At 35.1% G+C, this 11,110-nt stretch overlaps 2 protein-coding genes across 6 annotated transcripts; both read left to right on the forward strand.

The window, feature by feature from the left end:
- Positions 1-245: 245 nt before the first annotated feature.
- LOC115971321 (ABC transporter B family member 11-like) lies at positions 246-7,604 on the forward strand. Of its 4 annotated transcripts, none has more exons than XM_031091179.1 (13): positions 247-366; positions 521-1,928; positions 2,192-2,246; positions 2,353-2,528; positions 2,628-2,849; positions 2,975-3,213; positions 3,426-3,951; positions 4,054-4,327; positions 4,839-5,719; positions 5,911-6,177; positions 6,295-6,558; positions 6,663-6,956; positions 7,110-7,604. In XM_031091179.1, exons 2-13 carry the CDS (start codon positions 1,599-1,601, stop codon positions 7,464-7,466), a joined length of 3,885 nt encoding a protein of 1,294 aa, XP_030947039.1. In that variant the 5' UTR covers positions 247-366; positions 521-1,598; the 3' UTR covers positions 7,467-7,604. The 4 variants fall into 4 exon arrangements, with proteins under 4 accessions (XP_030947041.1, XP_030947039.1, XP_030947037.1 ...); XM_031091177.1 differs by having other exon boundaries at positions 1,534-1,928; XM_031091180.1 differs by having other exon boundaries at positions 1,586-1,928.
- A 218-nt stretch (positions 7,605-7,822) lies between these two features.
- Positions 7,823-9,315, forward strand: LOC115970028 (non-specific lipid-transfer protein-like protein At2g13820). Of its 2 annotated transcripts, XM_031089685.1 has the most exons (3): positions 7,826-8,247; positions 8,351-8,377; positions 8,905-9,315. In XM_031089685.1, the coding sequence occupies exons 1-3, from the start codon at positions 7,941-7,943 to the stop codon at positions 9,126-9,128; spliced, it is 558 nt and encodes a 185-aa protein (XP_030945545.1). In that variant the 5' UTR covers positions 7,826-7,940; the 3' UTR covers positions 9,129-9,315. The 2 variants fall into 2 exon arrangements, with proteins under 2 accessions (XP_030945546.1, XP_030945545.1); XM_031089686.1 differs by lacking the exon at positions 8,351-8,377 and having other exon boundaries at positions 7,823-8,247.
- The last annotated feature ends 1,795 nt before the right edge of the window (positions 9,316-11,110 follow it).

Consider the following 11,110-nt stretch of genomic DNA (forward strand, 5'->3'; position numbering starts at 1 on the left):
ACATGCCAGTAGGGTTAGTTGCCTTTTCAGTTTTCTTCTAGAAGATATGTACTATACTAATTAATATTTGAAGAAAACGAAGAAATAAAGAATAGTCAAGAAAGAATAACTACAAAAAAAAAAAAAAAAAAAAAAATCAAATTTGGTTGACAAGTAGGATATTTGGCGCTTTTGACCAACACCTCTAGCCTCATGTGAAATCTATGAATAGGGGCAGGCTTTTAAATAGTTGTGCTTGTACTTCAAGCAAAGACAAAGTGCATATAGATATATATGTACTTGAACAGCTAAATAAAAAACAGACGTCCCTTAAAAGTGCACTAATAAGGTAGCACTTGTGGATCTCAGACACTGGTCATTTTTAAGGTACCCTTTCTTTTTTTTATCTTCCTCGGCAATTTATCTTTCTCAATACCTTTGTCGCATGGGTTTTTGTACTTTTGTTCATTAAATGCTCTATCATGATATAACTATGATAATTGAATGAAATGCTTATGGTTGTCTTGATTGGAAAGTTCAGAATTATCAGAGGTTTTAGATGTTTTTGATTGGGAGCCATGGGGTTGCAGAGATCTGATCCTGCCAAAGCATAACAAAGTTTCTTCATTCTACGTTGTTTGTTCCCTTTTTTGGACTCATCATGCTTCATGGGCACCTTTTTGAAGTTGGAATTTTTTTGGATGAATAACATTTTCTTCAGAACCAAAGAATATATGCTACTGACAAGTTGCAGAAACTGTTATTCCAAGCTGCAGACTATAATAAACCACCTCTCTCTCTCTTTCTCTCTCTCTCTCATCTTTGTTATTTGTTTGCACTTCATGGGGTGCCTTTGTAGAAGAAAATTTGATACTATTTTGGTGTGATCAAGATTGTAAAGATACCGAATTTGCATTGGCTGTGATTAATTTGGCTACATTCTCTAACTGTATGCTGAATGATTAGAAACAATTTTTCTCTTCTTTTGTTTCTTCTGGTGGAGTAAAAACGAGGGCTTGATTGACATCTTTAGCTTCCTGCTGATTTAGTTTCTGTCAGTGTCTGCTTCAACCTGACTTATCCTTTTTTGATAAACAAGAAATTTTATTCACAAGACAAACAGAACTACAAACAGTCAGTGTCTGCTCAACCTGACTTATCCTGGAAATGATAATATCAATAGTCTAAATCAGCTTAGCTTCACTATTTGTAGAGTACTCTAATATTAGTTTAAGATATTAACATCTAAATCTATAGAACATGAACAATGATTTTGCATCTGAGAAGTTCAACATAAAAAAAAAGTACAATATTTCCCTTCCGTTTGTTTTTTGTGCTAAACTTTCCCTTTCGTTTCTTAAATGGCCACTTTAGTTGAATTCAAGACAAAGATGCTAGGTCAATTCCCTGTTGTAATATTATCTTTTTAACTTCTCATATATTTCATTTTATCGGTTAGTGATGCTAAGTTAGTATTTCTATAAGTCCCACTAGTTTGAAATTTCCAGCTTGGCTTATAAGTTACTGATTTCAACCATTAATTGTGTGCTTCAGGGGCCAAATAGATTCTGTTTATCCTGATTAAAGTAACTAAAAATTGCATTAGGATCTTGGATAAAATGGCAGTGGAGAATGGCTTGGGTAGCCAAACAAATACAGATGCAGCCACCACATCAAAAAGCAATGCAGAAGAAGAGAAAACCTCCAGCATGAATGGTGATCAAGAAGACTCAAAGAAGAGCAAAGGGGATGAGAAAACTAACACTGTTCCATTTCGGAAACTGTTCTCATTTGCAGATTCCACTGATATTTTGCTGATGATCCTTGGCACAATTGGTGCCGTTGGGAATGGGATATGTATGCCCCTTATGACTCTGCTATTCGGGGAATTGACCAATTCTTTTGGACAAAACCAGAATAGCCCCAACATAGTTGATACAGTTTCCAAGGTACAGATATTCTGCATAAGTTGTAATTGATAAGGTCCAACCTTTTGATTGAAAGATGTGATTTAAATTTGAAGACTTATGATTTAAATACTTTTCAGAGATAAGAATTTGATATATTTCAGCTGCTTATATAATAATCTACTGGAGCTTGAATTGAGTATTAACCTATGTTAAGGGATGTATTAGCAACCCTGTTCTTTCTCTTCTGACATCTTAAAATTGTTACATGAAGATCTTATAAATTGGTTTCCTCCAAATTTTAGGTGTGTCTAAAATTTGTCTACTTGGCACTGGGTGCGGCTGTGGCAGCTTTCCTTCGTAAGTAAATTGGATACTCCAATCACTTCAAAATTTTGTTGCTTATTGTTCTTTTGTTCATCAGTATCAGTTGTTGAGTTGAGAAATATGTTTTGTTGTTTGTCAGAGGTGGCTTGTTGGATGGTGACGGGGGAGCGACAGGCCGCACGAATAAGGGGTTTGTATCTGAAGACTATTCTGAGGCAAGATGTTGCATTCTTTGATAAGGAAACAAACACTGGCGAGGTTGTTAGCAGAATGTCTGGTGACACCGTCCTAATACAGGATGCAATGGGTGAGAAGGTACTAAAGTGCTGTTACATTTACATCAAAAGCAATGATCCTGAATTTTGCATATCTTTGTGCACAAGATCCAGGGGTTTAAAAATTGTGTTTGTGCAGGTTGGGAAATTTTTGCAACTGATTTCTACATTCATCGGAGGCTTTGTGATCGCATTTATCAAAGGGTGGCTTCTAACCCTTGTCATGTTATCCTCTATTCCTCTTCTTGTGGCATCTGGTGCAGTTATGTCCATCATCATATCCAAGATGGCGTCCCGGGGACAAAGTGCTTATGCAAAAGCAGCAAATGTGGTTGAACAGACGATTGGCTCAATCAGAACAGTATGTCATGTTGTCATAACAAAATATGTGCCTGGGATATTTTGGAGTTTTATCTTGAAATAATGTGTTTGGTTCTGCTTTTAAGTTTTATAAAAATCATGACATTGAACTTGATTGTTGTCTAGGTTGCATCATTCACCGGTGAGAAGCAAGCTATAATTAGTTACAAGAAATTAGTTTTAAAAGCTTACAATTCAGGCGTTCAAGAAGGCTTGGCTTCTGGTCTTGGTCTTGGCACGGCTCTGTTTGTAGTCTTCTGCACTTACGCTTTGGCTGTATGGTTTGGGGCTAAGATGATACTGGAGAAAGGATATAATGGGGGTCAAGTGCTGACTGTGATAACTGCTGTGTTAACCGGTTCCATGTGAGCTGCATTTCTTTCTTGTTTTACTACTAATAGCTTTCATATGCTAATATGGTTATATTCTCATTGCACCAAATAAAAGGAAATTTCCCCCGGCTTTTGTTTCATAAAAAGCATGCAAAAAATTTAAACATTCAGATTGGTATTTGTACATCTTAATTTCTAAATTATTCATCAGTCTCTCATTTTCTGATTCCATATGAATATTTCAGGTCTCTAGGACAGGCATCTCCCTGCATGAGTGCATTCGCTGCGGGTCAAGCTGCAGCATTTAAGATGTTTGAAACTATAGGGAGGAAGCCAGTGATAGATGCTTATGACACAAAGGGAAGGACGTTAGATGACATTCATGGAGATATAGAGCTAAGGGATGTTTATTTCAGTTACCCAAGCAGACCGGATGAATTAATATTCAATGGATTCTCTCTTTCTATCCCTAGTGGCACAACTACAGCTTTGGTTGGACAAAGTGGAAGTGGGAAGTCAACAGTCATTAGTCTGATAGAGAGATTCTATGACCCTCATGCTGGCGAAGTTCTTATAGATGGAATTAACCTCAAAGAATTTCAGCTCAAATGGATTAGAGGGAAAATTGGTCTTGTCAGCCAGGAACCTGTGTTATTTGCATCCAGCATTAAGGATAATATTGCATATGGAAAGGATGGTGCAACTATTGAAGAGATAAGAGCAGCAGCTGAACTAGCCAATGCTGCTAAATTCATTGACAAATTGCCACAGGTTTGTTTTTCAGTCAACTTGATTAGACTGTGGGACCTTATGTTCATATTCATTTTCAGAAAATTTGTCGATTTACTTCAATATTTTGAATTTCATTTCCAGGGGCTAGATACCATGGTTGGTGAGCACGGAACACAGATGTCTGGTGGACAGAAACAGAGGATTGCCATTGCAAGAGCAATTCTGAAAGACCCACGAATACTACTTCTCGATGAAGCTACAAGTGCACTTGATGCAGAGTCTGAAAGGATAGTGCAAGAGGCATTGGACAGGATTATGGTCAACAGGACAACAGTCATTGTTGCCCATCGTTTGAGCACAGTAAGGAATGCTGATATGATTGCCGTCATTCATAGAGGAAAGATGGTTGAAAAAGGTACCTAATAACTATAGCCATTGATTTCTTTTTTAAAATTTATTCTCATGTGGAACCAGTATCAAAGTGTGCATCGAACCCTGTGTTTATAGTAAGTACTTGGTAATAATTTGTTAATTGTTATCTCAACCAAAACATATTACTATCTCCCAAGTGTAAATTTTCTTTAATTGGAATGAGGATATATGTAGAAGCCTTCATCAATCTGTATTATGGGAATTGGTGTATGTCCTGGATATTGTCATCAAACATCATTTTTTCGAAATTCACAAATGATTATAGAAGTTGCATAACTGAAAAAAAATAAAATGAGAAGGACTTTTTTTTTTTTTTGAGAAACAGAATGAAAAGGACTTGCTTTCTTATACTATCATGCATTATTTTTTCCTAATCAATTTTGGAATCTTAAACTAGTCTTCGCTACAAGTAATTATTGGATCCCAGATTTCACATACTGATGTGAAAGAAGATGGTTGACTTATACTGAGTAATGTTAATGTCACTTGATCAGGCTCGCACTCAGAACTACTCAAGGATCCTGAGGGAGCATACTCTCAGCTTATACGCTTGCAAGAAGTAAACAAAGAATCAGAACAAGCTTTAGATGATCGAAACAATCCGGAAATTACTGTGGAATCATTCAGACACTCAACTCAAAGAAAGTCAATCCAACGATCTATAAGTCGAGGATCATCTGGAGTGGGAAACAGTAGCCGCCATTCATTCTCTGTATCATTTGGTTTACCTACAGGAGTTAATGTACCAGACATTGGACGGGCAGAAACAGAATCCCCTTCAGTACCTACAGAAGAACTTCCAAATGTTCCACTCAGCCGCGTTGCCTACCTTAACAAGCCTGAGATTCCAGTGCTTATAATTGGAGCTGTAGCTGCAATCCTCAATGGCTTGATATTTCCAATTTTTGGATTACTATTTTCCGGCGTTATCAAGATATTTTTTGAACCTAATGGACTAAAAAAGGATTCAAAATTTTGGGCAATAATATTTATGCTCCTTGGTCTGGCATCATTTCTGATAATTCCAGCACGATCATACTTTTTTGCTGTGGCTGGGTGTAAATTAATCAGACGTATTAGAGTAATGTGCTTTGAGAAGGTGGTTAACATGGAGGTTAGTTGGTTTGATGATCCTGATAATTCAAGTGGTGCAATTGGTGCAAGGCTCTCAGCAGATGCAGCATCAGTGCGTGCTTTAGTAGGGGATGCACTTGGTCAGATGGTAGAAAGTATGGCTTCAGCAGTTGCTGGGTTGGTCATTGCCTTTGTTGCTTGCTGGCAGTTGGCTTTTATTATCCTGGTATTGATTCCTCTAATTGGAGTTAATGGATTTATTCAAGCGAAGTTCATGAAAGGATTTAGTGCAGATGCAAAGGTATGCTTTAAAATTAATGCCTTTTCTATGTTACTATGTATGATTGCACGATGCTAAACATTCTTCAAGGACAGACTTGAAAAAAGTAGAAATTATATCCAAGAATGATGATGTTGTAGAATTCTTTACAAGTAAATTTTAGTATTTGTGTTAAAAAGAATTTATCAAGATGCATATTTGAATTTTTTCAGATGATGTATGAGGAAGCAAGCCAGGTTGCTAACGATGCAGTTGGAAGTATAAGAACGGTTGCTTCTTTTTGTGCTGAAGAGAATGTGATGGAATTATACAAAAGAAAATGTGAAGGTCCAATGAAGACAGGGATACGGCAAGGCCTGATTAGTGGAATAGGATTTGGGTTATCTTTCTTCTTATTGTTTTCTGTCTACGCAACTAGTTTCTATGCTGGAGCTCGACTTGTTGAGGCTGGCAAAACAACATTCTCGGACGTTTTCCGGGTAAATATTCTTCCCATGTTTTTCAAAGTTTTTTAGAAGAAATTTGGCAACTTCTAGAGGATGGTGAAATTTACTCATACAAAATTAACTTTGAAATTTTGTATGTATGCTCTACAGGTTTTTTTTGCCTTAACCATGGCAGCAATAGGAATTTCTCAAACAAGCTCTTTTGCTCCTGATTCTAGCAAAGCCAAGAACGCCGCTGCTTCCATATTTGCAATATTAGATCGGAAGTCAAAGATAGACCCAAGTGAGGAGTCTGGCATGAAATTGGATGATGTGAAGGGCGAAATTGAGCTTCGTCATGTAAGCTTTAATTACCCTTCTAGACCAGATATTCAGATTTTCCGAGACCTCAACTTAAAAATTCATTCTGGGAAGGTAAAGTTTAATTATAGGATTGTATCTAAACTTCCATTTCCTTTTCGCAAGGGGCATTTCATTTAAAACGTACTGATCAAGTTATTGTTCTAAACATCTTTCAGACGGTTGCCCTTGTCGGAGAAAGTGGTAGTGGAAAATCAACAGTGGTCTCACTTTTACAAAGATTTTATGATCCTGATTCAGGCCATATAACACTGGATGGAATTGAAATTCAAAAGTTCCAACTCAAATGGTTGAGGCAGCAAATGGGGCTTGTGAGCCAAGAACCAATTTTGTTCAATGACACTATCCGTGCCAACATTGCATATGGAAAGGATGGAGATGCAACTGAGGCAGAAATTATATCTGCATCAGAGTTGGCCAATGCCCACAAATTCATCAGTAGCTTACAACAGGTTTGAGCAATACAATACAAATCATTTTTCAAAACCCATCTCATTTTCATTCACAAACCAAGTCCCTCTATTAAGACACTTATGGTGGATAGCATTAATTTGCACATGTGCTTTAATCCTTGTCTCACAAGTTTGCAAAATTGCAAAATGCAGGGTTATGATACCATGGTAGGTGAACGAGGAGTCCAATTATCTGGTGGGCAAAAGCAACGTGTAGCCATTGCACGTGCCATAGTTAAAAGTCCAAAAATATTACTATTAGATGAAGCTACTAGTGCACTGGATGCCGAGTCTGAGAAAATTGTTCAAGATGCATTAGACCGAGTCATGGTTAACCGGACTACAATAGTTGTGGCTCATCGATTATCCACAATCAAGAATGCTGATCTAATAGCAGTTGTTAAAAATGGAGTAATAGTGGAGAAAGGAAAGCATGAAACTTTGATTAATATCAAGGATGGATTTTACGCCACTTTAGTGGCACTTCACACTAGTGCTTCAACAGTTTGAATTATTTTCTAACTATTCTCTTCTCTTATCGAGAAAGACATGCAACATTTTAATTTTCAATGTAACATTTTTGTAACTAAATGTATCATACACTATCATGCGTTTTAAATTGTATTTTGAAAAATCAAGTTAGTACAATTTTTATTTTGAGTGAAAAATGAGATTTTTATTTTTTATTTGAGAGAGAGAGGAGTGGAGATAATATCAGTTAACAGAATGGGTTGACAACTATTTATTATCTGTTTTAGGTTTAAAAAGATATCATTTGATTTCCAATCAGACGATACGTGAAGTATTTTGAAGATTGGTAGGAGACGATATCTAGAAAAGATTACAACTAAAAATCAAAATATTCCTTCACTTTAGGTAAACCCTATCTTAAATTTAAAACATATCTTTATTTAAAACTGAAAAAATGAAAGCAAGCTGATCTGACAAAACTCTCACATCTTCCTCCACTTCCAATCACAAAAGATGAAGAGAGTTTTTATCTTCACTTGCTTTTTGTTTACTTCATTTCTAATAGCAAGTTCGGACCTTTCACCCTCAGAGTCACCCTATGGGGGTTGCTCAGATTTAATATGGGATTTGGTAGATTGCATGTCTTATCTGAGTGATGAAAGTGAGATGACAAAGCCAGGCCCTGATTGTTGCACTGCGTTTGAATTAACAATGAATATCGATGCTTCGTGTATTATAGAAGCCACAAAGATCGCTCCTTCCTATGATATTAATTTGAATGTTACAAGGGTCATGATGATGCCTGAAGTTTGTCGTGATGGTAAATGATTTGATCTTTATCTTGTTTTGCATACTAACATTTGCAAATTTCTACTTATTTAATGTGTAAATGAGTTGTGGGGTTTTATTTTTTTTGCATGCAGTTTCCTTGCCTCCTGAGTCAACTCCTGGTATGTGTTTAGGACATTAAGAACTTAATAGTGATGCTCAAGTCTTTTTTTTTTTTTTTTTTTTTTTAATAAAAATTAAAATTTTGAGATTTTTTTTTTTTGATATTGTTAGAAAAATGCAGTTTCCTTACTATCATTCAAGGCATTTTTTTTTTTTAATAAAAAGATATGAGCTGCAATTGATTTTCCAAATAAAGGAATTAATGAACAGTGAAAGTTAGTAATATTTTATTAATTAACTTTTAGAGAAAAATAAAAATAATAATAACGAAAATTGTATTTGGTTTACAAAAATTAGCTCGTCAATCCCTCTCTCTTTGGGAATGCATTGTGCCTATAATGTTTTGATTGTGTGTAATTAACTCTCTTTTGAAGAATGAAATTAAAATAAATAAAAATTATAATATTTTTTAAGCAGTGTTTTCAATTTCCTAAATTATAATATTATTATTTTCATATTTGATATTAAATTGTCATTATCAAATTCATTAGTTTTTGCAAAATTACTGATGAATATGATGTTCCAGTTGAACCTCCAATGACTCCTTCAAAACCATCATCACCAGCTCCAAAATCATCAGCAAAGAGTACTCCAGTGACACCAAGTTCCAAGACTCCATCCCCAACATTCTCAAGCAGTACTGGAGGTGGAGTTCCAGCCTCATCTCCATTGTCACACTCTGGAACCTATTCTACAACTGTTTCCTTCGGTGTTCTTGTTAGTATGCTTATTGCTTTATTAGAGATTTAGGATACGGTAAAAATAAAAAAATTATTTTCATTAGTGGTTTAGGATATGGTAAAAAAAAAAAAAAATTTATTCGTGGTTTAGAATAAGGTAAAATTTTATTCTCATTTTAGGGCGCTATGTGTTTTGTGCTTGAAGATTTACTTTCTTCAAATTCTCTAAATAATTTTTGGTGTTTGGCTTATTTCAATTTCTAATACTAATACTAATATTTGGTATTTTTATTATTATTTAGTATTTAGTCTATAGATTGATTGGAATCATGGGGGGTGTGATTATTTATTTGCTTATAAATTTTTTTATTTTTATAATGTTCCTCGTAACAGTCAAATTTTGAATTTTTTTTCTTAAGCAAAGGGCACCCTAGATTTCAAGCTAGGGTGCAAAAGTATATGAAAAAAAAAAAAAAAAAAAAAAAACCCAAATAGACATCCATATAATTTTAACAAACTATCAATCAAGATAAAGACAAAAAATAATTATTTTTTAATACATTAACGCTCCGTTTATTTTATGTAAAATATTTGTATAGGTAAAATATTTTACATGCAAAATATTTTACTGAAAATATTTTTATTTTACTGTGTTTGGTTTGCACTCCTGAAAATGAAAAAAAAAAAAAAAAAATTATGCACAAACCCACCTACCACCACCCTGACACTCCACTACCACTCAAATCCACACAAAAAGAAAAAAAAGAAAAAGAAAAAAAGAGAGGCCAAAGCCAGCCAACCACTTGCCATAACCCACAAACCCAGTTCTCACCATCAACAAACCCACAAACATCCCAGCCATCCAAAAATGTAGCCACCCACTACAACTCAAAAACCCAGCCACCCACCACAACCCATAAAACTAGCCAAAAATCTCAAATCAACAAACCCATGTTGTGGTAAAAAAACCTAGATCTGAGAACTGGTGGGTGAGTTGATGAAGGTGGAGGTAGAGCCGATGTGATGGAGGTAAAAGAATCAATGGAGTTAGAGCTAGTGCATGGTCAGATCGATAAAAGAATCGGTGCATTTGAGTGGTTGAACCAAACTCGATGAGTGGAGGTGAGTCAGGCGACAATGGCAAAGGTGGAGCCGGTGATGAGAGCTGCGGGAGATGATTGGCACCGACGAAACTGAGAGTGGCTTGATGACTTTGGTTTGTGAAGGGGTAGAACTTGAGAGTAAGAAGGGAGAGAGTGTGAGAGGGATTGAGGTATAAGGGAGTATCGGGGTGAGAGCTTCAAAGCAAATGTAAAGTGTTTTACCAAAATTTTAAGCGTAAAATATTTTACATAAATTTGCCTAGTTGATTTAGTTGATTGAAAATATTTTACTTTTGATTAAATATTTTACGACAAAACAAACACAGTAAAATGGGAAAATATTTTACGTTAAAACAAACGGAGCGTAAGATGCAATCATCTACCAAAAAATATGTAATCATTTACCACAAAAAACACAAAATAATAATGTTCCTTAAGAGCATTAGCTGTTGCCAAAAAAAAAAAAAAAAAAAAAAAAAAAAAAAAAAAAAACTTACTTTTGCTACTTTAATATAGCATTTAAAACATTTGGTATTGTAGTGTTTTTAGTATTTGGTGTTATAAATGCTAAATATTTAGCATTTAGAACACTTGCTCTAGTACTCTAATATTGGGTTGATTAAAATTTTTGTCTTTGTTAAATTTTTGGGTTGGGTAGGTATTAGTTGAGTTAGACTAATTGGAAAGGTGGAGGCCTAAGGTTTTTGAAGAAGGAGGCCCAACTCTAGAAATAAGAAAAATATAACCAATAATTTTTTTTTTTCAATAGGCCAGAAGGCCCAGCCTCCCTTGGGTCCATCCTAATCTTAATGTCAAACTTTTGAGTTAGGATGTGTTTGGAATCTTTGGATGTCATTTATTTTATTAAAACTGAAAAATTATTGCTGAAAGTACTGTAGATAAATGTAAAAGTTAGTTGAAATAGTATAGTAAAACTTATGAATAGTGT

This window comes from Quercus lobata, chromosome 12 (assembly GCF_001633185.2).
Source record: "Quercus lobata isolate SW786 chromosome 12, ValleyOak3.0 Primary Assembly, whole genome shotgun sequence".
NCBI lineage: Eukaryota > Viridiplantae > Streptophyta > Magnoliopsida > Fagales > Fagaceae > Quercus > Quercus lobata.

Coding starts and splice junctions, on each gene's coding strand:
- LOC115971321 (XM_031091179.1), top strand. CDS start 1,599: ATGGCAGTGGAGAATGGCTTGGGTAGCCAAACAAATACAGATGCAGCC. Junction 4,328..4,838: donor AGGAAAGATGGTTGAAAAAG/GTACCTAATAAC, acceptor TCACTTGATCAG/GCTCGCACTCAGAACTACTC. Junction 5,720..5,910: donor GATTTAGTGCAGATGCAAAG/GTATGCTTTAAA, acceptor GAATTTTTTCAG/ATGATGTATGAGGAAGCAAG.
- LOC115970028 (XM_031089685.1), top strand. CDS start 7,941: ATGAAGAGAGTTTTTATCTTCACTTGCTTTTTGTTTACTTCATTTCTA. Junction 8,248..8,350: donor GCCTGAAGTTTGTCGTGATG/GTAAATGATTTG, acceptor TTTTGCATGCAG/TTTCCTTGCCTCCTGAGTCA. Junction 8,378..8,904: donor GCCTCCTGAGTCAACTCCTG/GTATGTGTTTAG, acceptor ATGATGTTCCAG/TTGAACCTCCAATGACTCCT.